The 27344-nt window shown below is 35.5% G+C and overlaps 1 protein-coding gene and 1 long non-coding RNA gene across 4 annotated transcripts in view; one reads left to right on the top strand and one right to left on the bottom strand.

Annotated features, from left to right (window-relative positions):
- The window catches only part of LOC123870346 (monocarboxylate transporter 2), a 34707-nt gene extending 23296 nt beyond the window's left edge, over positions 1–11411 (bottom strand). Inside the window, exons 1-2 of one of the 3 annotated variants that reach the window (XM_045913605.1) lie at positions 2870–3092; positions 1877–2197 (exon numbers count right to left, since the gene is read on the bottom strand). In XM_045913605.1, coding sequence (XP_045769561.1) covers positions 1877–1952 — 76 coding nt within the window. In that variant the 5' untranslated portion in view covers positions 1953–2197; positions 2870–3092. Of the gene's footprint in view, positions 1–1876; positions 2198–2869; positions 3093–11079 lie in introns of those variants that run through there. The other 2 variants (XM_045913606.1, XM_045913607.1) reach the window with 2 other exon arrangements.
- Positions 11412–13893: 2482 nt separating this feature from the next.
- Positions 13894–26962, top strand: LOC123870348. Its single transcript, XR_006797061.1, has 3 exons — positions 13894–14051; positions 24412–24419; positions 26952–26962. It is a non-coding gene; the product is annotated as an uncharacterized LOC123870348 (long non-coding RNA).
- The last annotated feature ends 382 nt before the right edge of the window (positions 26963–27344 follow it).

Below are 27344 nucleotides of genomic sequence, written 5' to 3'. Positions count from 1 at the left end.
ATTCTAATCGACGCCTTCTTTTATACCTAGTCCTATATGTAAATTATTATTAGTAACATACTGTAATAGTAACATTATAATTTGGATAATAAATTCTCAACATGGCTAATAGCCATAAAAAGGAAAAACCTAGACCGTGGTAATTTATTTAACTTTGGTTAAAAATCAAATTGTAAAATAATATCATTTGTGCTTGATTTTAATTATAGCTATATAATCTGTCTCCAATAGTTACGTGACCAATGAATGACCATGTAACGATTGTTTTTATAGTTTCACTAATTAATCTAAGGTACCTACCTAGATTGCAGAGGTCACATTTAATATTTACAGAGTGATAGGTACTATGGTACCTTACTTATGAAGCGTTAGATTAATTTTACAACTCTCGGTCTGTACACTTTACAATTACAATAAATAACTGGTCCGTGAAACACGTGAAACAAACGTTGCCAGTTGCGTCAAGGCTTTAACGAATACATTGTAACTTGTATTTTATTTGAACAACTGAATTTTAGAACACTAGGCAATCTACGCAGTGGAAGACTGTAGATATTAAATCTCCTATTACATATTACTTATGGTTAATAACATTATGAATAAGTATCAGGTGATCGATACAAATTTAGGCAGGTTAATGTTTCATAATTTTGCATAAAAACACGTTTTGTTTGCTCATAAATACCTAATTTCGGTATTATTATAGAGACGGCAAGCTAGGTATTATTTCTATTTTTCGGCAGCTCGAATTCAAATATAAAATAGATAACCTCAAAGATTTGAGGGCAAAGGTTGAGGTTTACCTAATACGCTCATACCTAAATATTTATCATCTTTATCCATGACCGGTTTTTGGGTAAAATATCAAATTATTTCGCTATCGAGAACTTTATCGTGTGTGGCTGATTGGTTATATGTATTATTATTTATTACTAGCTGATGTCCGCAACTTCACCCGCATGGATTAAGGTTTTTAAAAATTCCGTGGGAACTCTTTGATTTACTGGGATAAAAATTAGCCTAGCACTCTCCAGGTCTTTAGTCTTAGATATAGCTACTTAACCACTTCCGTTGTAAAAAAATCCCATGCTCCCTTGTGACTTGTGACAGGATTAAACGACAAACCAACAAACCAATAAACTAACAAACAAACACACTTTCACTGGGTAGTAGTGATATACATAGTTCGATTTGACTTACACAATCAAAAGCTAAAGGTCCTTTGCAGTGAAACCCATAAATATATATAATGTGAAATCGCTCTGTCTGTTTGATTGTATGTTAAACTTGATTTATTGTGTTTGTGTTCGCGTGGGGTGTTTGCTTCGTGCTTTTATCGTATAGGGTCAAAACATGACGCAGATGCGAGCAAACAAAGATATTATCTTTACATATGAAAACAATGTTATTGTTCAGTATTTCTTCCAATGTTACTTCATTATTTTTACTTAATAATGATTGTTACTAACTTTAATTGAACTTAATTGATAGGTAAATTATAATTAAGTACTCAATAATGCTTGGTTACTCCACATAATTATCTACTCATGTGGTAACTCGGTAAGTAATATTTTGTAATACCTAATCCACTCAAGATATCGTTTTATGTCAGCTATTTCAATTTTCAAAAATTATCTAACCTAATTATTTAGAAAATTTAAAAAGACTAACTAATACTCATGGATAAACATATTCTATAACAAATAGTAAGTTATGTGAAGGACGTACGACAAAAGTGTAACTGGTGTCGTTTTTTGTATTGTTTTACCAACTTTTTAACTTAATTTTTCAAAAATAGTTCACCATCAACTTTTTTTATCGATTAACACAAAATATATAAATGATTATACATTACATTGTTACACTCGATACTTACCATGAAACTCTTGGCTAAATCCGCAAAACGCCAGATCTTTGTCAGGGATACAACTTAATCTATCTGGCAACGACATTTTCTATACTATTTTCTTTGCTTGCCCTTTTTTGAAGAGATAATTGGCATCGAACTATACTTTCCAATTTTCGATACAATCAGTGGAACATTCGGGCAACAGTTTCAATGTTTTGAACATTTCAAACTGTTTTCGAGCCCTGGTCGTGCCCTCTTGTGCCCTCTTGGCGTCGCTCGTTTAACTTGAGAATGAGATAGTGCTTGAACTCTTTGAACTCAGGGATAAACAACTGCCGATATCGTATACTGAAATAACATGATTACTCACAAAGGTTTCCTAAAGACTTGCACATATTAAACGTACAATACTTAATAAATTTAAATTGATCTGGACCGTACTAATTTGTTTATGTTCTTATAAAATGTAGATGCAACGAGATGTGCCTAACCTGCAAAACCAGCGATTAAGGAACGTGCGAAAATAAGGAAACTGTTAGGACAAATTATTATTTATAATAATTGTATAGATATTTGCATTCATGATCAGTACTAAGACTTATACTAATAAATAAGGGAACGTCAATGTTAACCTATAGGTATGTAAATAAATCATATTACATTTCCATAGTTAGGAAATGTTGAAGAAAAAATAATCTAGACACTCGTTGAATATGGATTAATTAACAATTAAGTAGATTAAATAAAATGATATGATTGATATGCTTAAATATGACGACTAAGCTAATTCATATCCAAAACCGAGAGATTTCTGGCAACAATTCTATGTAAAGTAGAATAACAAAAGATTGAAATGTTTTTAGGCATATTATAGTCAAAACTGGAAATAATTTATATTTATCTTAGATAAAACGATATTATAAAATATTTAAGTGATAACCTTGCTATATGAAAGAGCAAGAAAAAGTAGCAACTGCGGGGTATTCAAGAGATAAGTTTAGAATTAAAGACTGTACTCACAGAAGAGACCTGAATTCAATAAAAGGAATAACCAAAAAATTGGGACGATTCACATTAGGAGATAACTTGTATCTTCTGACAATAAAACACTGCAGACAATCGGAAATAATCCTACCATCCCCCTGTAAGTAATAAGAATTATCGATATTCGTTAATCTCTTAGGACAATTAAACTAACCACTGCACTTGTATCGATTGCAAAATAGTAACTGTCTTAATTATGCGAAAAAGATTATGTTTATATCGCATAATGTTATGTAAATTTTCAAGTTCTATGTCATTTAAACACTAGTATTGCAAGTTCTGGTTTTATCAATCAGGAATTTATCACGTGAGATACCTACCTGCTTTTTTTCAGGCGACTTTGCCTTTGACTTCTATGGATTTATTATTTTGTGATTTATTAATGTCACCCTCAAGAGAATAGCAGATCTTCAGTCTGTAGTGTGCATATTATCATTAACAGAATCTTGCTCTCCTGGCTTTCAGTCTACACAATCCACGTTGCTTTGATATACTTGATCCTAATTCCTATGCAAACTTCGCCATATATAACTATGGCATTTGTCTGATTTGAACAATTTTCGTTGAGTTATTTAGCATGGGTGGCATTCCAGTTTTTAACTGATCATCAGATGAACAAACGCGTAATGCATTAAGTTTTTAAAAAACAATGAATCTACACCTTTTTGTACATAACTACTAACTTTAAAAAAATGTGTTTGTCTGGGTCTGTAATTACAAAAAAATAAACTATTTTGTCAGGACTTTAGCACGTAGTTATAAGACTGAGCAAATATGCAGTCATCTAGGCTACTTTTAATCTCAGAAAAACAAAGGGATCCTACGAGATCCTTCCACGTGGAAAAGTCGTGAGCAAAAGTCAGTTCATAAACAAACCATACGTGCCTTAATATTGTTGAACCCGATAAATATTTCATTTTCTCATTCCCTTTTAGGCACGACTGTACCTCCGTTTATTTATAAATAGCATTTTGCAAGGAATGTGGTCGCACCGACTTTCCATGAGCTCTCTATGCGAAAGCTTGCACACAATTACAGGGCACAGGCATTAAATCGCGCGTTTACATGAAACTTTTTTACTCGAAACCCGATTTGATACCTATCATTCTACAGCTATAAAAGCACAATTAATTATATGGCTTAACATTACTTTTAAGTGACGCAGTAACTTTTTTAGGGTTCCGTCCGTACCTCAAAGGGGAAAAACCCCTTATAGGATCAATTTGTTGTATGTCTGTCTATCTGTCTGTCGTGTTTGTCAAGAAACCTTCAAGAAACCTATAGGGTAGGTACTTATTAGGCGGTGACCTAGAACCATGAAAGGCAGATAGGTGGGTCGTAAACTCTTATAGCACAATTAAAGGAAAAAATCCGAAAACCGTGAATTTGTGCTTACATCACAAAAAAATATTAAAAAAATATTTTTTGTACAATGGTATGGCTCTACGTGTCCCAATCCAACTCGCACTTGACCAGTTTTTTATTTCTTGCCTAAGATGCATAAGAACTTTTTTACGTATCGCTCTTTGTATGTAAATGCTTTATAGTATACCTAAGTAATAAATAAATATTTGTGAGTACATACTAATATATTATCTTATCTTATATATTATTATGTATTATTACTTACATAATTTTAGATCACTATTATTAGATCTTTGGTTAATTATTTATTATTTATTTATTATAAGAGATGACAAAGTGTAACTAAATTCAACCACAATAAACATATCCATTAATCTTCTCTTTGACTGGAGAATGAATGATCCATTCACGATTCACACCCTCATAATAGTTGGCGCCAAATCTGAGAACCCATCTACCTTTTGTATCAAAGGTGCCGAAATCTTTAAACCCCTCACAGCAAGGGTCGCTCTGTTACTTCCGAGAAGGGACTAGGTATGCATCTGTATTGTTATTTTTTTAAAGAAAAAAATATGGAGCGTAGGGACATTATTCATACATTGGTTTTTCAAATCTTTCTTTGAATACGTTGCGTCTACTACCAAATAGTGGGTAGCATAGAGATAGAAAAAGTGGGTAAGTACAAAAGATATAATATTTAATTACCAAGTGACGATGAAGGTTTATATACAAGAAGAAAACGATATGATAGTTATGACTGTGCATACTAAATATTATTATTTACCTACCTATTTATATTCTCAATATAAAAGAAATAACCAAAAACTTGCTTGAGTCAGTTCACTGATAACAATTCTATTAATCTTTTAAAAAAAACTTTCGAATAGGTCCCATACAATTTTTATTACCTTCGAAATAGTAGTTTTAACCAGTTTAAATATTAAAGTAGGTACGTGATATTTGTAGTCGGTAATTAATTTTTATTTAAATACGTAAAGTAAAATGTGAATGTATCAGTATTCGTTTAGGTACTGCAGCGATGTGCTAAAAGCAATAAAAATTTTAGGCGAGGCTTATAAAACGAGGTCACACAACAATGTGGTTTTATCTGTGGGAAAATCAAATATGGATGATAATAATAATTCCTGACGGTAGCTGAACGTTATATAAATATTTCCGTAGTTTCATAATTACATATTTAAGTATATATGTATATACCTACCATGTTGTATATATGTGTACTATGTTCTTTGGTATTTTATTTCAATACAGATAGGTACTTATTACTTACTTCACCTCATGAATTGATGGTAATGTAATATTACAAATGCGAAAGTTTGGCTGCCTGGCTGTTTATCTGCTAGCTATTCACGGCCCATACGAAATTTGATACATTGGATAGCATGCATCCCAGGGAAGGATATAGGCTACTTTTTGTCTCGGAAAATGAATTACCGCAGGGGTCTTAAAAAATCTAAATCCACGTGGATGGACTCTTAGGTTTATTGCGAAAAATCAACGTTTCCGCGGATTCTAAAAAAATTAAATCCACGCGGACAAAGTCGCGGGCACCATGTTGTGTTTCATACAATCCATTTGGAATTTTATGGAATCTTTAATGAAGTGAATATTAGAGGTTCATGACTTGCAGGAAATTCCAATGCTTGGAAGTTGGATGTAGGTTAAATCGAATTCATAAGGATTTTCGTCAACATAGTTTTTGTAAATGGTGGAGCAACTTGAAGTTAAGCGACTAGTAAGTATTAGTATTATTTAATAGGTAAGGAGGAGTTATTTAATTATTTCATTGGAATATATTAAAACTGATATATATATATAGCACCAACATAAACATTGTAAGGACGTGCGTACCCAAGGACTTTATTTAGAACAACTTGATTAATTTCGGTAATATTATCTCTTGGGTTTGAAGCATTTTTTACCCGACTGCGGGCTGCGGCAAAGCCAAAAGGAAGGGTTATGTTTTTAGCAGTCTATGTATGTATGGATGTATGTATGTGTGTATGTTTGTATCCAGATTCTGTGTGTTCATTAGTTCTTTATCTTTACGCAATCCAATTTCCATACTTAATACTAATCCATCGGTCACTTATGGTTATCACTTAACATAAGTTTCACCATGAGGAATGGACTAACTTACAAGTTGAAATGCATTTCTCGATTGCCCGACCGTTAGCCTTCAGTGCCACGGGCGAGTGCAGTGTGACTGTTTATTTGCATTTGTTTATTTGCCTACCTCTATAACTGCTCAGTCGTATTATGACAAGGTACGGTACCACGTAATACTATGTGTGTATCCGTAATGCGAAAGCATAAACGATACCACGATAGTTTTAGCTTTGGCGAAGATATTGCATTGCATCAAGCGATGGTACCGGCGTTTTGAAGGCTATCGGTACTTCATAGCATTCGATCATAGCTACGAGTAGCATCATAAGATTTTAGGGGATGTTGGGCCTCTCCTAAGGTGGGAGATATAAAGAATACTACATCTCCCTTATAATCTCGTTTATTATCAACGCGTGTTACCAATAAGGGAACGTAGTACAGACTGCGTTAAAATATATAGAATAAAATTATAATTCCACGGCAGCCGCGGTGGTCCGCTGACTCAGGCGCGGGCATCATGTTACTTGTGTCCCTACAAGATGTTATGGCACGTTGTATATGGCAATTTCTATATAAGTACAGCACTGAGCCATTACCAAACTTTTTGACTGGCGATCGAAATGTGCAAATGTGATCAAATAGTTTCCAAACCTAACACTGATTAAAATAAATGTGCAAAATTAAAAGTTCCATTGTAGTTCCATGTTTTCCGGAAAGCGATCAATCCTCGGATTAGGCATGTCGTCTGGTTTTGACCGGAAGAGAGCTATAAACTATGCATATGCATTATGCATACTCACATTAACGACTATTTACGACGGCAAAAATAAAATAAACGTACGGACAGGCATCTATTTTAATTATACTTAATAATTATGGTGATCATTCATGTCTATCAATCTATGGATAATTGATTAGGCATAGATTACAAATAGACAATTCGTTATGATTAGGATTACTATGAACTGGGAGCTGATGCCCGCGACTTCGTTCGATGTAGGTTTTTAAAAATTCCCGTGGGAACTCTTTGATTTTCCGGGATAAAAAGTAGCCTATATGCTAATCCAGGGTTTAATCTATCCCCATTCTAAATTTCAGCCCAATCCGTCCAGTAGTTTTTGCGTGAAGGAATAACAAACATACACACACACACACACACACACACACACACACACACACACACACACACACACACACACACACATACAAACTTTATAATATTAGTGTGATTACTATGAATGGTATTGTCTGTTGTTAGTGTTAGTAGCTAATAAGTGGATATCTATATGAGCAAGTGTTTCATAAGGAGAGGTTCATGTGCTTGCGTAATGCACCACGCTGTTTTCGATAGCATCGATCGTTCATTCTTGACATTAAGCCAGCTTCGTCTCAATAAAGAGAATATAGGACAAAAATACGAGTAGGCTGATGTTGCGTAAAAATGTTGTTTGTCTATTCTCAGAGCTATACTGACCTATATAACAATGGTGTAGTAACAATATCCTTATCACAAGACGGTTTTACATATACCTAACCCCTGAGGCTGAGTTTTTCATAATAGGTACTTATGCTTACGGCCTTAGAATGAGTGGATTTCTGCAATCTACCAGAACCCTGCAGTTCTCCTACCTAGGAGGAGGATCGAGATAAGTATAATATTACATTGATGTAATTGTTTATATTTGAGAAAAGCTCATATGTGTATAATCATCAAACATTTATCGCAACAGCTAGCACTCAGAAACAACCTAGGTATAGGTAAATATTTTGTGTTATAAACATGTAGCCTGAATCGTGACCGCAAAAAAAATTGTTATGGTCCGTGTAGCCAAATTTTGCAGCGAACTTCAGCAGGTTTATAGACAGGTACATTCTTTATCTGGACATATTAAAAAAACCGAAAGGTCGTATAATACAATACGGGCGTAACATGTTTAGCTGTCCACATTCACTGGAAACAAGTTTTTTGTCTCAAGGCTCAATATCCCAGATGGTCTTAAACACAACCAATCGAGTAACATTTCGATTAATTGTCGTACGGATAAGAATATTAATTTTGGAATTTTCCGGTGTCCAAGAACAGGATTGTGTGCGTCTTCGATCAGAAAGAAGTTTATATATTGTTTCTTACAATAAATAGTTATTGTAAATAAATACATAATATACATACACATTATACATATTTATTATATCTATATGTTATTGTATACCTAAAAGGAAAAGCTGACTGACTGACTGATCTATCAACGCGCAGTTCAAACTACTGGACGAATCAGGCTGGGCATGCAGATAGCTATTAAATAATGTAGACATCCGCTAAGAAATAATTTTTGTAAATCATTCATCTAAGGGCGTAAAATAGGGGTTTGTGTGTATAGTCCACGTGGACAAGTAAGATAACTATACCAAGTGGGGTATCATATGAAAGGGCTTTATTTGTACAGTCGAAAACAGATTTTTATTTATTTTTATGTAGTTTTTGATTTATCGTGCAAAATGTTGGAAAAAAATACCCGATTACGGAACCCTCAGTGCGGGAGTCTGAGTCGCATTTGGCCGGGTTTTTCCTTGTAAAACATTTACTCCTTATCTCTCTCGATGGCAAGTAAGTATAGGAACAACGCAATAAAAAAAATGGATTTTGCGTTTAGATTTTATCTGCGCCTGCTTGTACATTGAAGTTATTTGCACTTGTGTACAAGTTTGCATAATGTTCACAGTGATACAGTGATAAGGTCATACAAATCAATTCAAGAATTCTTTCGCTTGCAAATTATTGAGTCAAAAGCTTTTTTGGTTCAGTTAGTTTAGTTTAGTTAGTTAGTTTCGCGCCCCCTGATAATCACAAAATTTAAAAATAATTCTGATTTAATATGTGTTGTTTATAACCGTTCATGCCAGTTCCAAAATTTGTGTCATTAAAGTTTTAAGGATCCATACCTATGAAACCTTAAAACCTAAAATACTTTTTACAATACAAGGTACCTTATGAGAAAATCTGGTTTTCTGTGAGTCAGAAATTTTTTTTTCTTCTTACTCTAGCATGTGGAGTATCATTCTTTAGAGCTCATTAAGTAGAGTAAGAATATATATATTTTTTATTTTATGTTAAAAAATTCTTCAAAGTTGTCAGTCTTAGACCATTTTTGTGCCGGGTCTATCTCAAAACTAAACTATTTAGTAATATGAGATTTCGGTATATTATGTAGGCACCATATACTGCATTTAAATAACAAATAATGAAAACAACGATTTATGAAATAGTTCACAAGCTATGACCAAAACAAACAAATTTTTTGGGGTTTTCTTTCACGGTTTATAGCGATGCTCTAGCTAGAAAGAAAAATATGATGTTCATAATATTATGTGTGGAACCCTAAAAGAGCGAGGCCTGACTCGCACTTGATCGGTTTTTTACGTTTTTTCAATAACAAAAATGCGTTTTAGCACATTTTAAATCAAGTGACAAAAAGTTAATGAGACGCAAGTAATATTGTAGAGCCAGTGGCTTTATTATTTAACTTACATATTTATTATTTATGGTTCTTATTATCAATTATTATCATCATTTGAATTAAACCTGTTTTGCTTACTTAAATTAAAACAAGTTTTAAAGATATTTTTCCGTAATCCAAGTGGCAAGTCCAACAAAGCATGAAGGTTCAATCCTTCAATTGTGAATTTACTCCATCCTTATACCGCTGAGTTCTTGAGGCTTAAACTTAAGTTACTTAATAATCTTACATAAACAACTTAAAATTAGTTAAGAATCATTTTTATTTATTTTCTGAAAATAAAATAGGTAGGTATCTGGTACCTACCACACTGTTTCAGTGGGATTTTCACGTTAAGGGTAGGCTTTGAGGATAGATTTATTTATTTTATTTTATTTTATTCGACTAACCAAACTAACTAAACTAAATCAAAAAGAGTTCTTGATTGTAAATACAAAGGTTTTTTTAGTAAATTTTTCAAATAGCATTAATAAAGTGTCGCGAGCATCTGAATAAAAATCCTGTTCAGGTCAAATTTTAGAAAGTAACCGACCGCAGTCTGCATTCATCGTAAACATTCAGCTACCAACATTTTCATAAATTAAATGGACCGTGATTCTCGGTAGGTACTTAAGTTAATAATTTTGTAATTTTATACAGTAGGTAGGTATATACTCGCATGTTCACTATCTCTCAAACGCAAACGGTTTTCATATCTCTAAACTCGAAGCCATTAACCGTCAAACCCGCATTACTTAACGTTAACGATAAATCGCGACACGTAAGTGACTTTCATTCAGTCATCTTTTACGCTGTCTTTCCATGTTTTTTTTAACTTTTACAATTTAACTGCTGAACCAATTATGATAGAATTTAGTATATAATAGTTTGCATTCTAGAACCTCTTTTTAGTACCCACTACGGGAAAACATCTTAGTCCCGCGGGAAAGCAGAAAAAAATTCAATTTGTAAAATACAATTCTAAGAATACAAAACTCCGTGAGAACAATGGTAGCGAAAGCAGCTAGTGGGTATGAAATATAAATAGGTTTATTGAAACACGAGAATGTAATTCAGATTAAGCTTAGGTGTGAACGTCTCGTGCACCGAAAATAGCTGCGTCTGCGCATCCCGCGCCTTCTGCCTAGTCCGAGTTAAAAATAAAACCGTGACTAGATTCCTTCAGATGTCACTCACCCGCAATGCACTCAGCGATAAGCACCAGCTAAGTGCCGAATCCGCCAATCCCGGGTACCTCCACAAATTCAAATTCCGAATTCTCCGTAATGACGACTTGTGAGACTAGTTAAGTAAATGTTAACATACACGCGGTACGCTTCAGCAAGTTTCACTCCCGCGCTTTTTTACACGTGAAGGTTTAAGACATTCAGCCTAATTACAGTAAACACTTTTTGCACTGTATAATTGAGTTTCGAAAGTTTGTTGATTCAGTATCGTGTTAATTTATGTTAAAAGATGTGGCGCGTGTCTCCTTCGCCGGTTGCGAGTGTACTGATCGGCGCCGGCGTCCGACGTCCATGTTTAAAGCACGCGGTAGTTAGCTAGATAAAAAAATATTTTGTGTTCGATTTCAACGTATTGTTTACGCAGAGGGTCAGGCTCGATGACGGTTTGATAGCATTTGACACATTAGCACTCCATCTTACGTAATCGATTAGGAATACTAATCACCAGACTCTACATAAGTAGGCAGACTATCAGCTAGAGTAGAGACCTAGATAATATTGGGTATAGTAGATAAAAAGGTTGTACCTAGACTGGAGTAATTACATGTTATGTTTGTAAGAAAGCTTTACACAGAAGTTGGCTTTGCAAGAAAATGCAAGTTTGAAAGAAAACTGCCTATTTGAAAATTTTCACACTAAAGTTGTCATAAATCGAAACACGATTCCTAAATTGCAGGAAAGACTTACTTGTACTTTGTAGAGTTCAGAAAAATTGCTGAAAAGAACTGTCTATATTGCACCCGGCCCGTGCGAAGCCGAATATGTATACATGACCGCGACTATCTCAAAGACTAAAGAACCAATTTTGTTTTTTTTTTTTTCAAATCGTTCATTTTTCAAAATATTCAAAACGAGAACCTAGACGTTATATGCCAGTAGATCTCCAATTCAATTCCCAGGTTCAGTCCATTAAAATGGTAAATCCGGGCTTTACCTCACGATACATATCAATATCGCATATTACGTTTACGTAGGTAGGTATAATTAGGTACTATATTGCGGTTATAACTTCGGTAGGCCTAATAATATCGTGTAAATAATGTCACATTTTCCTTGTTAAAATTTCATAAGCGTGTATGTTGAGTAGTATTTGTTTTATTATTATTAGCTAGGAACACAATTCATTATCTATCCTAAACAGCTATTCGCAGAAGCTTTTTCGTATGCAGTTACCGAAATTAAGGACTTAGCTGGTAGGTGCCTAATTACCTAGGTCTTATGACAACGTACTTAGCGGGGAAAACCTGCGCAAACTATCTTTGGCTTCGTAATTCTGACAATTATTCGCAAAACGCTGTTTACTTATTTACATTAGGTAGAAGGAAACAAAAACCTTTTAAATATGGATTGTAGGGGCTTTTAAAGTAACCATATTTTGATTGGACAAAATATATACTTATCTCCTATTCCAGGTATAAAATTCCAGTTAAAATTGCATTTTTTTTAGATTGACGTTTTCTTTCACCTTACAGGTTTAAAAAATGTATATTGTATTAAGTATGCGATGGTTTCCGTGATACTTGGTGTCGCTTCAGCAACTGTAAAATATGTCAAACTACATGTAATTTTCCACGAGAACAAAGGCGTTGGACTACTGTCTCTCTTTATACTGTGGCTAGGTGATAAATGATAACACAGCCAATGTCCGGTCAACCTAACGTTTACGGCACGGGGCGGGCGGCGCTAGTTCACTCTGGCTGCGCTCTGTGAAATACGAAATGTCATTTGAGATAATTTTCCACGAGAACAAAGGCGTTGGACTACTGTCTCTCTTTATACTGTGGCTAGGTGATAAATGATAACACAGCCAATGTCCGGTCAACCTAACGTTTACGGCACGGGGCGGGCGGCGCTAGTTCACTCTGGCTGCGCTCTGTGAAATACGAAATGTCATTTGAGATAATTTTCCACGAGAACAAAGGCGTTGGACTACTGTCTCTCTTTATACTGTGGCTAGGCGATAGTACAGCCAATGTCCGGTCAACCTAACGTTTACGGCACGGGGCGGGCGGCGCTCTGTGAAATGTGAATGTCATATTTTGAGATAATTTACCACAAAAAAAGGCGTCGGACTACTGTCTTTCTTTATACTGTGGCTAGGCGATAGTACAGCCAATGTCCGGTCAACCTAACGTTTACGGCACGGGGCGGGCGGCGCTCTGTGAAATGTGAATGTCATTTGAGATAATTTTAGTTTATAGAGCGTAATGACGGTCGTTGAAACGGAGCTAATGCGCTAATGACCGATGGCTAGTAATTACTACTATTTGTCTAATTCGAGATCAAAGCGACCTAGTTATAGTAGAATTTTTTTCACGAGTGTCGTTTTTTCCCGTGTAAACGTTGTGTGTTGTTATTTTTTATGACTAAAGAAAAAATACTTTTATGAATGAGAGATACTATCATGTGTACTTACTACATATAGGTACCTACACGTTTAATATTGAAATGTATATAAGAAGAAACTGACTGATTGACATATCAGCGTAGATACAGCTAAAACCTAGGTCGTAAAACTTGAAAGCACGTAAGTTTTCCTCCACAAAAAAAAAAGTTTTTCAGAAATTTAACCAGAGTGAAGCCCGGAGGGGTCGGCTAGTTACACTTGTTAATACTTAATAATCTTCTTTTAAATAACAATTAATGTTTGTCTGTCCGTTTGTTACCTATGTGCCTATGCATTATCGTTATCCCAACTTAATTGAAACTTTGCACAGTTATAATTGGGACTTGCGGAAAGGTTTTTTAATGAAAATATTACAGCAAAACTTAAAGCTAGCCTCATCTAATTACTATACAAATCATGCCAGCGTGGAATGGTGCCAAGTATACTGGCTGCATTTCCGCGCTGGACAGCCAGGTTGATCCGTTGTGCCAAAAATGACCCAGCCCTTTTGTCACTAGATGAGGCTATCAATCGCGGTGAAAGGTTTCTGACTAAGTAATTATTAATTAAAACGGGCCTTCGCAATTAAGTTTTCTAATACGCAGTATTTGAATCTGGTATTTCCGCTTAGAGGCGGGAAACTACAATATTTTTTAATTAAGTAGATGAATTATTAATATGTAATTAAGGTTACTTTTTCCTTGTCACTGAATAAGTTGAATGAATGAGTTAGTAGAAATTCATTTTTCTAGGACATTTATTGACGTTAGCGGAACTCGATCACCAAAACTAGTTTCCTGGTTGTTACTGAGAATTGAGATGGATACGATGTACAGGATGACTAGAAATGCGATACAGTCCTTGCATTTGGTTAAAATGTGGTTAAAATAGAGCTTATTATTTGCAGCTTAATTCTGTCAAATGATACCGTATCCGAAATTTGACTATTTCTAAATTATTCAAGATTTAAGAATTTCAATCAAAATCCCCAGTGTTCAAGATAAAACGCATACATACCCTTGAAGTGAATTATACGGAATTTCGTTTATTATTTTGTGGTTTTCTGATAGGCTAACAACCAGAAAGTAATTCAAAACCAAAATTAGCTAGAACCCGTATTTTTGATGCTGGTACTCGTAAATCAAGAAGTGCCAAGTGGCAACACTAGCCGTGAGGCACCTGTTCTACGGAATCGAACCCTCGATCCATCGAACAGGAGACCTACGTCTTAACCATTAGGCTATCGCCGCTTACTGTGTAAAGATGGCTTCATTGATAAAATAATTAATTGGTGTCAAGACTAGCAAGGCAGCAGATAACAGGTACAAAGAAGAAATTAAATCAGATGAAACTTAAATTAAAATGCTGTCAGTGGTCGTTGCGCCCGAGCCGTTGCTTACTGAACTACTTGAAACGTGTCCTTAATGCGATCAACATACGGTTAAGCTATCTCAAAAACGATTAAAAATCAAAGGCTTATGTGCATGCATTACTTTAAGTGTTTGATAAACAGAGCTAAGCCATCATGAAGTCACACAGGATTTGCGTTAAACTGCCATTGGTTATGAAAAATATGTTGATGAGATGTTGATTTCTAAAGTCTACGATCTCTACCCCTTATATTAACTGTACCAGTGTACCATATATAGCAAGCAAGCAAGGCAGTTTAGGCTTACAATACAAAAAGCTCAAAGCTCAAGCTAAACTTATTTTCAAGTCATAAAAAACCGATCACTGCTGTGGCCAAAATATCACCAAGGAAGAGTGGGATCTCTATATACCCACACGGTTAATTTTTCGTTTGCTACCTAGTACCAAATTGATGACAAAAATTATATGTAAGTATATCTATAATTTCACAGCCATCATGAGCTGGTATCCATGCCAAAGCAAGGACTTACAGCAAAAGGTATCTATCACCAATATTATAAGGAAAAAAAAACAAATACAACCTATACTACGTAATAGCCTAGTAGGTAGGGTACGTACATTCGCATATCCCATGGTTAGTAGGTACAATATGGAAGTGACAAATAGAAAAAGACATAGAATACTGATCAGCTATCAGTCACGAGCTTCGAGACCTTAGTGCATGCGCGATGAGGCCGCTACGATACTGTGGGAATGTCGACATTAAGGGTAGATTCACACTGGGACGGCAGCGCCGTGGCGAGCACTTTCAGTGTGAAGGAATTTTAAACTTTATCTAGACCAGTATCGCTTGAAAAGCTCGAAAAAGTCACGCGGTCGCCCGCGGCGTCGCGAGCGGCTAAAGTCTATCGGGGTACGGGCCTCGAGGCCGAGACTCCTTGCCCGGGCTGTCCTCACAGGTTCTTGGGCTACCTGGATTATTAATTTCAGCCCTTTTCAAAATGAACTGAGGCCGCGCTTGAATTCGACATCGACCTTGAGGCATCTGAATTCTCTCTGTCGGTGCTTGGTGTAAGGTTTGGTGATTAAAGTGTTATATCCGGTGGTTGGGGAGTCAGGTTCGATGCGTCGTCGTCTTCGTTGCCACTGATGCCTACGTTGGGACTTGGGAGGCACCATTGATACGGGACGTAGGGCCAACGGACGTCCGTCGTTTGTAGTGGAGCTATTCCGTGGAGGTGTTGGCCTGTGGCCTCGCGCTCTTTGCACAGTTCTCCACAGTACATCCCGCCGCAACACTAGAGCGCTAGCGACGGGATAGAGTAGGTATATATACCTAGACTTACCCACACGGACGAAGTTGCAGATCCATCTAGTATTATTAGAAATACACAAGTGGTTGTCCTTTTCAGTAGTGGCTTAGCTGACCGCTTGATGTTTGGCAAAAATATAGCTTGCATCCGGATGGATTGGATGGTGGACGTATCTAGCACGCAAACATCCCAGGAACACAAAAATCTAAGCTAAATCCAAGTGGACGAAGTCATGAACATTGCCATGATTTTTAACCGACTTCAAAAAGGAGGAGTCGTCAGAATCTTTTTTTTAAATTATAATATTCGATAGTAACAAAATAATTACTGTAAGTAATTACAGTTTTTAAGCTACGAAATTGGTAGCCAGAGATGGTAGAGGTCATTAGCTTTTTTGATAAGATCCGTATCTGTAGGTATCTAACTTTCAGTTAAATTCTAGTGTAGCACTAGTGTTGTACGTACCTACCTACTGCCTATCTACATTGAAATATTATGTGTTTGTGAATAAAACATTGTTCACTCTCTCAGAAAAGATTGTGGGTACAAGTTTATGTAATTCAAGTGGAAAGTTTATAATTATCTCGCATTTAATGGACTTACCCGTATGATAAAAATAATAAAGTGGAAAAGTTATATCAACACCGGAATATTACTTGACATGTCTATTATTATTAGAAAAGGTTAAAGTTTTATAAATATACACTATAAGAAATGATGAAATGAACTACCTATAAAATATAAAAGGACCTATGGCCTGAAGAAGGTGGCGGAGAATGGGTGGATAAGGAAAACGGAGGACCGTGTTTGGTGGCGCGCTCTTGGAAAGGCCTAATGTCCAGCAGTGGACGCATACAGGCTGATGGATTGGATTGGATTGAAAACTGATACTTAATCTCACTTCTCCGCCTTGTATATTCCCCGTATCATTTGATCAGTAGAATATATTAGTTATTCTAAACTAGGCTAGAGTTCAAAACGACTAGCTATAAGTTTATCGACTGCAATCTGATCTCCACAACCGGTTAAGCAAAACTGACTGGTTACATGTTTAGAATTGATAGTGACCGAGACCGGAAGCACGAACTACTCAGGAAAGGTAAAGGCCGAATTTAGACCTCCAATGTCAGTCGATCATCCAGTTATAATATACCTACGTGTACCTATATAACCCAATTCTAATGCTCACAAATCCAATTACAATACAATACAATATTAGCAACATTACTTAGGCCAGCGCGCTCCAACTTAGACCTCATCATTGCTTTCTTTAATGGTCCAAAATCCCACTGCCGCCTGAACTTCCTTATTTTCTGAGAAACAAAATGTGTGGGACAGAGTAGTAGGTACTAATGTGTACTTTTAATGAACTTGCCTTGCTTTTTACGTGCTTTTAGCAAACGATATCTTTAAATTGGCCCGAGGTATAAGCTAGCAGATATGCGTACGTTTAATAGTACACACTCTAACACTACTCTATCCCAGTCTGGCGGCAGTGGGATAATGCATGACTGTCGACAAGCGCAAGCCTGCCCTGTATAAAAAAACAAAAAAAAACCTATTACTTTAAAGTCGATATGTCTTTAACCAGTCAGTAGAAACAGTACCTATGTTTAGTATTTTTCCATTTTCTTTTTTGGTTTAGATTCGAAATGTTGCGACAGGTATGGAGATTGAAGACGAAAAAATGTCAATGCATTCCCATAATATTATTCAAACACTTTCCTTACATACATCATGTTACCTACTTACTTAAAAAAAATCCAGAACAATCTAAATCAGTGTTATTGTCTCACGTTTTTCTGGTGTAGTGTTTGAAGTTTAATGTGATGGACGTTGAAAGCTTTGTGCCTACCTAATTAAGAACAGAAGGATAGAGAATTGTTTTTCTCCCAGTAAGTAAATTAAATTAATTACTCGTATGCGATTTGTAGTCAAGCCCATAAGCCTTCTTGCGGACAGAGTACAGAGTAAAAGCTAGTAACTATGCAATAAAAATGTTTAATTTACTGCGAAAGAACTTAATAATTACAAGATATGTGTTGCTAATGAGGTACGTATATAAATCACACTTGATGTTGACGTAAATTAATGATACCAAGATAATGCGTTCCCATTAAATTAAACTCAAAATAAGTAGTATTCAAAAACTACGACAAAGTGGATACGGTTCATAACGGTGACGCACTAAAGTAATGAAATATCGCAAAAACCTAAGTTACTTAGTTTAAGTGTACATTTTCCTCAAACTTTACACGGTACTTCCCTTGCAAATAGGTACTTTATGCTGGCTGGCGTTAAATTTAAATGAGTAATGCTTATATAACTGAGGTTAGTCAAATAGTCGCAAATAACTTTACCTAATATAATTTTCGTAGAATAAATTCATGAACATAATCATCATTATAACCATTATTTAGGGCTGTCGTATTTGCTACGTTAGGAGATAAACCATATTTGATAGGGCTAAAACATAATCAAAATATAAAAAGTACCAACTAGCGGCTCTGGATGCCGTTGACCGTCGAGCTAGGAGACTTATAGGCGAAGACTCTCCTTTGTTGGCGAAACTTCAAAGTCTCGATCACCGCCGTAAGGTCGCCGGCTTATCGGTATTTTATAGGATATATTTCGGAGAGTGTGCACAGGAACTTTTCGATCTTGTCCCCCTTCACCATTTTACCACCGAACCGCAAGACGTCGGGCGAGTTTCCATCCTTATGTCGTCGACATCCCATCTACACGCACAAAACGTTTTGCGTCTTCATTCCTCATACGCATGGCTAAGGTTTGGAATACTCTTCCGCGATCTGTGTTTCCTACCAATTACAATCCGGGTATCTTTAAAACAAGAGTGAATAGGCACCTTCTAGGTAAACGCGTCCCATCTTAGACCACATCATCACTTTCCATCAGGTGTGATTGTGGTCAAGCGCTTACCTATAGTGAATAAAAAAAAAAAAAACTCTATTTAGTATTTCATGTAGGGCAACCAGTGTCCCTTCTGCTACGTCTGTGACTCTACCATGGGTTCGGAATGCAGTTCTACTGAGAAGAACCGGCAAGAAACTCAGCAGTAGCCCTTTCTTCTGGAACAAGGTCTTTTGCAAGGATCCAGAGTACGGTCTTATGCCACTTGTGTCTAGGCGGTTCCCAGCTACTTGCTTGAGATCGTATATGTGTATGTGTTGTATATCGTATATCCAATTCATGGCTAGTCACTATTCTTGTTTACAGTCAAACCGGTTTATTTGTAAACAATTCAATACCCTGAACTTTATCCGTGATTCCGATATCAAACATGAATGGGCACAAATACCGGCGAGGTTGTAAGGAAGTAACACAAATTGAATAATACGAGTATCTACAAGTACAACAAGTGTAAATTAAAAATTTATAACACCCCCGACAAGTGAAGGCATCTTGACAGCTTGACATAAATTTGTCAGTTGACATAATATTAAGAACCTAACGGTTATCTAACCTTCTTTTCTAGAAGAAAACTAGAAAAGAGCTGATAACTCTTAAACGGCTGAACCAATTTTTTTGGATTATAGCTAAGAACACTCTCGATCGAGCCACCTTTCAAACAAAAAAAAGTAAATTAAAATCGGTTCATTCGTTTATGCGCTACGATGCCACAGACAGATACACAGATACACAGATACACACGTCAAACTTATAACACCCCTCTTTTTGGGTCGGGGGTTAAAAATAATTGGGTGGATAGATATCATTTTAACCTACTTGAACATATGGGAGCTTATTAAGTACCTAGTAGGTATTTAGGTAGATTACCTATAACTTTTATCTTAGGTAAATAAATAAAAATTTATAAATAAATAGCAGGTATACTTATTTCGGTCTTCTTTCGAAGCTTCGTAATCTATACTAATAAATAAAATTGGAGTGTCTGTCTGTAATTTCTAAATAACTACCGCATATTAAGGTCATATGGTTATTTGAACGATACTATAACTGAATCACACGTTTTTAAAATTTTTGTCTGTCTGTCTGTCTGTCTGTCTGTTTGAAAAGGCTAATCTTGGGAACGGCTGAACCGATTTTGACGGGATTTTCACAGACAAGTAGAGAATTGACCAGGGAGTAACATAGGCTACTTTTTTAACCGACTTTCAAAAAGGGAGTTGTGTTTTTCTACCTATGTACACCGAAATCTCCGAGATTTCTGAACCGATTTGCGTCATTTCTTTTTTAATCCATAGAGGAACTTTGCGACATTGTTTCATAAAAAATTTGGAGTCCAACTCCTCAATCCTGATGCTGCAGGGGATCTTACCAATCCACGCGGGCGAAGCTGCGGGCATCAGCTAGTTAAATATAATTGAGTACAGTATTTACATACTACGGTAATTTTTTCTGATATAATTTAGGTTTTATTTGAGTTTACTTGAAAGTAATAACTAAATTGAAATCAATTATTACTAAAAATATGTAGTTTTAAAATTACAGGGGCTCAAAGATTTGTATGAAAATTTTTAAGACCGCCTAACTTTGAAACCGAATATTTTAACAAAAATCTGGAAAACCACAGACATAGATATTAGTTTCTAGAATATGTCTGCAAAATTTCATGGACTTTGGTTGCTTAATATTCAAATGAAATTGGAACTACGATTGTATGAAACGAGTGACGGAGAGAGCCCTCTTAACTCTTAAGCCAAATTAAATATGTATAATATTAATTTAGGTTAAATATATTATTAATTTAATGATTTTAAATGAGAACATCTCACGAAATGTCCAAGTACGTACCTAATTAGTTTAATTGAATCTGGCCTCAGAAAAATATGCCGACGCGGACGCCTTGACCGCGTTACCCGTTCCGACGTGACTTCTTCCTATTGTAAATTATTTTCATGTTTTCAGGCCACGTCTGCACTGCCAACACTGAGATCCTCCGACTTATTTTATATACCTAAATGAAAAATTAGTAAAAAAACCGGCCAAGTGCGAGTCGGACTCGCGCACCGGGGGTTCCGTACTCGGGTATTTTTTTCAACATTTTGCACGATAAATCAAAAACAATTTATTATGCACAAAAATAAATAAAAAACTGTTTTAGAATGTACAGGTAAAGCCCTTCATATGATACCCCACTTGGTATTTATATCTTACTTTGAAAATTGTCGGGTAAATAGGTGACATTGTACACTTTATTTTGATTGTCAATTGTTGGATTTGTAAGATAATGTATTTGGTTATAATTAATTACGTGAACTAAAAACTTTGAGGGTTCCAAACGCGCCCAAGTCTCAAAAATAATGTGAAGTCTGCCAAGTAGGTACCATTATTGAGCATTCCGTATTAATTATATTTTAACAGTGTAGAGCCAGTGGAAATTCTAAACAGAGGATAATAATATGGTACTTATTTAGGTTGGGATAAGATGGGTAGCCTGAAAGTTCTGCGTTTTAATATTCAATGGTTTTCTTATTTAAATATTTACTCGGAAAAGAGAATATAAATAAATAGGAAAACAGTGGAACAATGATTGACTGATTAATTATTTCTAGTGCAGGTGGAAGTTGTTATAGTTTCCTTGATAGATATTCAGATTAATTGCCAAGTTAGTGTCACAGATAATGTAGGTATTGTAACTTATTCCGGTTATTGGTAACAGGTAACTTATTATTTATTGCTTTATCTAGATAAAGCGCAATATCTATCGCGATTAAAGCTCATCTGAGGTTTAGACAATAGCCGAGGCTTGCCGCACGATATTTTTTAAACAATAATATAAAATATTGAGTCACAAAATATTACTTATTTATAAAGAAATAGATACTTAAGAGGATCATTGTCAACGATCCCCCGTCGATTTCCTACGTATGATATTATTGTTCTCATCTCTATCTGCCCTGGTTCGTGTATTCTCGGTTCCTAGATCGGTGCATTTGTGATAACCAATTCTAATTGCTGTGATTGGCTGAATTTACCATGTTCTTGCTGCGACAGTGAGTTTGAGCCACTAGCGGAACAATGTTAGCCGGTCAGAAATGATTGCAATTAGTCAACCTGTATGACGTCCGTGTTCTGTTTTTGATTACAAAAAAGAAAAAATTGTTGTTGCAATCATCAATTTTAGCAAATAGTGAAAGAGAGTCGACCAATCAGAGGTCACAACTACCGTCACACTTTCTGTGAAACTATGGCAGTAGGCTTACCGAGTAATGAAAACAATTTTTCATTCTGTAATGTCATGTGGCAAGTAGGGTTGCCACCTGCCTCTTTTTGATTTACAGGCTACCACCATCAAAAATACGGGGTTTAGATTTGAAGAAATTTAAAAATTTGAAGTATTTGAAGAAATAGGCGGTGGTTCTCTCTGAAATGCATGGAAAGCCTATTTAGATATTTCAGTTTATTTGTAAGTTTTGTATTTTTTCTCTGTATGTTGCCGTGTCTTGATTGGTGAACTGTGTTTGCAATGTGATTTTAAATAAAAGATTTATTTATTTAAATAGCTTTTAAAAACTCTAGTTTTGTAAAGCAAAATGTTATACATTTCATGCATACAATCTTTGCAGTTTAACTTAAATTTACATTTAACTTGTAATTCCACCTTCACAGTATCAATACTATGGCCGTAGCCAGGAATCGATTTCGGGAGAGGTTTTATCAGGGCCGGAACTGAATCCTGTCATGAGGAAAATAACATTCGCTCAACTTTATGGGCTAATTACCTGGTTAGTGGAATTTCGCCTTTCAATTTGACAGTGAGATAAAATACAACAATAAAAAAGCGCGAGCGCAGTGAGCGTAAGTGTTTTTGGTTCAATTACAGAAAGAATTAAAGTGAAAGGGAAACGAGTTTAGCCATAGCAAGATTTTATTTTTAAAGCTCCCTATCCATACTAATATTACAAATACGACAGTATATCTATTTGCCTATCTATTTGTTACCCTTTCACGGCCCATCTTCTTTACCAAAATTTTGGTACTTACTATTCAGAGGTAACTTGCATCCCAGACATAAACTTTTTAGCCCGGAAAATCCCCCACGGAATTTTTAAAACTCTAAATTCATGCAAACGAAATTGCGGGGCTTACACCAAGTAATACAAATTCAAAGCGCGAGTGAAGTGAGCGCGAAATGTTTGATATATTTCCAAAAAAAAATTGGTAAGCAAATGCAAGAAATAGTGTAAGTATTATTTTAGGCTTAGGTTTTTGACGGCTTCCCAGGCGCAGTCGCCATTTCTAAATTTCTGGTCTGGTGGGAGGCTTCGGTCATGGCTAGTTATATGGTTAGTATGGCCCTAACGGCCAAGAAATTAGACTGCATCATCACTTACCACTAGAAAAGATTAAAGTCACGGGCTAACTTGTATAAAAAAAGGCTAACATCCTCAAACCAAGCCCCGCCGCCTTGGCTACGACCATGATCAATATCGAGTGGGTTTCGGCTACGCATTGCCGCAAAAGGAAAATATTCTTTCTACTGGACATAACGTCAGTGTTCGGTTTCGCCAGCCAAGTGCGAGTCAGACTCACGCACCGAGGGTTCCGATTCGGGTATTTTTTTCGACATTTTACACGAGAAATCAAAAACTGTTATGCATTAAAAAAAATATGCATAAAAATAAATAAAAATCTGTTTTAGAATGAACAGGTAAAGCCCTTTCATATGATAACCCACTTGATATATGTAGTTATCTTACTTTGAAAATTGAAAATACTAATATTTGTTCATGAACACATGACAGACGGATAGAAGGACAGATGGACAGACGGACAGACGGAAAGACAGACAGACTGATAGACAACGAAGTGATCCTATAAGAGTTCTTTTTGCTTTTGAGTTACGGAACCCTAAAAATATTTAGTTTTATTTGCCCCGTATTTTATTTTCATAATTACCGGTTTCTCTATCCTGACATACGGGGTAACCAGTAAAATACGGGGCCTCTGGCAACCCTATTCGGAAAACACTGTCACATTCAAGTTAATGTCAAATATTTTGTTTTCAATTACAGAAAGCTGCATCAATCATTATTACAATATTTTCTTTGTTGTGATTGGCTGAATTTTTGAGTTTCAGCCAATAAACAGACTGTTTGCCAATTAAACGTCATAACAATATAAATGCCAGAAAGTTTAACCAAATAAAACAAACTTAATGAGAACCTAGTGAGAATGCAAACGGCACACAATTTATAATACATATTATGTTAGTCGTATATAATAGATATTATAGTAGTCGTTCACTTTGGTAATAGTCAGATTGTCATCAGTAAAATTGATATTGGTCGATGTATCGTAAATTATTGTTTCGGTGACAAATATTTTTATTATCTATTTATCTTTGAACAGAATGGAATAGAATGAAATGGAATGGAATACAATGATAAATTTTTATTCCTGTAAACTTTTAGGTAAACTTCAAAGTGTTTTTGGATGGTCAGAAAAATTTACCACTGGTTCGGAATGCCGTTCCTACGTTTTCTAGGGTTTCGTACCTCAAAATGAAAAACGGAACTCTTATAGGATCACTTTGTTGTCTATCTCTCTGTCTGTCGTGTGTGTCAAGAAAACCTCTAGGGTACTTCCCGTTGACTCAAAACCATGAAATTTGGCAGGTAACCTAACTGCGTAATTTTGGGTAGTTTTTTTAATCGATAAAGAAAGTTTGCGACATTGTTCAATAAAAAATTTGGATTCCAACTCCTCAATCCTGATGTTGCAGGGGACCTGACTACTAAAGCTAATGGGATTTAAAAAGTGTCGATTATTAATTGATATTGAAGGTATCTATACCAAGTAAACACTTTGTCGTTGACCTCAACCCTGATGCTGTAAGAAATTGCATTCCTAAATCCTGGTGATCCCTCGGGATTTGAAAAGGATAATCCGTTTAAATATTCTTACGTGATACAGAAACAAGTTGCATCCCGGGGACGGGCTATTACGGAGAGGCAACTTTTGTTCTGGGAAATGAAAGGATCGGGATTTTTAAAAACCTAAATCCACGCGAGCGAAGCTGCGGGCATTAGCTAGTTGTAAATATATTTAGAAGCTACTATAAGATAATAGATAAGGTACTTATTTCCTTATATTTTTATTGTATGGCAGCGCGCGGTTTTAAATTATAAATTGCACGTCCTGTCCTTTTCTGTAATACATTTTTTTCTCAATATCTACCGCTTTATCTCATAGCAAGAGTCCGTAAGACATAATACAGTGAAAATAGGCAAAATATACAATTTTTGCAGTTTCCACGTCAGTACCTGTCGAATTTTTCTAACAGTGTAAGCAGCAGAGCTGAGTTTACCATCAAGTGTTGATATGTGGGTGTTCCATAGAAGCTTTGCATCTAACATTATACCGAGAAACACGGGGTTCTCCTTTATTTTCAACATATGATTATTTATCAATGAATTTATGTCATTTAAGGTCCTGGTATTGGGCAGTGTGAATTCAACACACTTAGATTTCTTTGCATTTGGAAGTAAATTGTTAGCAATAAATCAGAGAGTGACCTGTGATATGGCATTACATATAGTATACATTGTCAAAAATTATAATATTAAAGCTGTGCGTATTGCGTGAGGAATAGGTTGCAAGAGAGTTGCAACTTGCAGGGTTTGATGCATACGCTATTGCCAGCAAACATGAGACATATTTTTATCTACAGGCAACGTCTGAGTAGGTAACGCATACGTCTAACGCAAGTTGAAATGTATTTAGTTAGACCTATCGACAAGTTTGGAGTTGAGTGCAGTCTAAATGTGGCCCGTGTGTTTAGACTGTCAGTTTCTGTCAGTTTCACGTGTCGTCCCCCGCACTTCACCACCCCGCTTGCACAAATCGAGACAGCACGAAATTTTCAAGATTTCTGGGTGTAATTTCTGGTTTTCGTAGTTCCCACATAATTATAACAATATAAAATATATAACGATAATTTTTTTACTACATAATATTCATTAAATTTTCTAGGTCTGTGGTTTTTCCAAATTTCATTAAATTGCTTCGTTGTCTAGAAAAACGAGCACAAAGTTGGGCCTTTTTTTAAAGAAAAATACAAATCTTTGAGCCCCTGTAATTTTAAAACTACATATTTTTAGAAAAATCTAAAACACCACAGACACAGATATTAGTTTCTAGACTATGTCTGCAAAATTTCATGGACTTTGGTTGCTTAATATTCAAATGAAATGGGAACTACGATTGTATGGAGTAAGTGACGGAGAGAGCTCTGTTAATTTGTAAAAACAATTGGATAAGCGATTGACACTGATAAGAAAATTACGAGACTGGTTTGACCACTGTCAATTATTTTTAACCCCCGACCCAAAAAGAGGGGTGTTATAAGTTTGACGTGTGTATCTGTGTATCTGTGTATCTGTGTATCTGTCTGTGGCATCGTAGCTCCTAAACTAATGAACCGATTTTAATTTAGTTTTTTTTGTTTGAAAGGTGGCTTGATCGAGAGTGTTCTTAGCTAAAATCCAAGAAAATCGGTTCAGCCGTTTGATAGTTATCAGCTGTTTTCTAGTTACTGTAACCTTAACTTGTCGGGGGTGTTATAAATTTTTAATTTACACTTGTTTAGACAAAAAGTTTTGAGATCCACTGATCTCAAAACTTTTTGTCTAAAAAATAATTCTCTCTCCGTCACTCGTTTCATACAATCGTAGTTCCGATTTCATTTGAATATTAAGCAACCAAAGTCCATGAAATTTTGCAGACATATTCTAGAAACTAATATCTATGTCTGTGGTTTTCCAGATTTTTGTTAAAATATTCGGTTTCAAAGTTACGCGGTCTTAAAAATTTTCATACAAATCTTTGAGCCCCTGTAATTTTAAAACTACATATTTTTAGAAAAATCTAAAACACCACAGACACAGATATTAGTTTCTAGAATATGACTGCAAAATTTCATGAACTTTGGTTGCTTAATATTCAAATGAAATTGGAACTACGATTGTATGAAACGAGTGACGGAGAGAGCCCTGTTAAATCCTTCACTACTTAAACCTTACTTTAATTCAGTTAACTAACATTTCCACAAAGAGCTAATAAATCGAAGGTAAATTCGAGCAGTTTACATGCAGTTATTAAAGGTAAATAGGTATTAGGTGGGTACTGTAAGGTTATTTTTAAAAATTGATTTGAGTT

Source organism: Maniola jurtina, chromosome 12 (assembly GCF_905333055.1).
Source record: "Maniola jurtina chromosome 12, ilManJurt1.1, whole genome shotgun sequence".
Classification (NCBI taxonomy): Eukaryota; Metazoa; Arthropoda; class Insecta; order Lepidoptera; family Nymphalidae; genus Maniola; species Maniola jurtina.
Note: the sequence above shows the minus strand (reverse complement) of the source record. Positions and strands in the feature narration are given on the sequence as shown.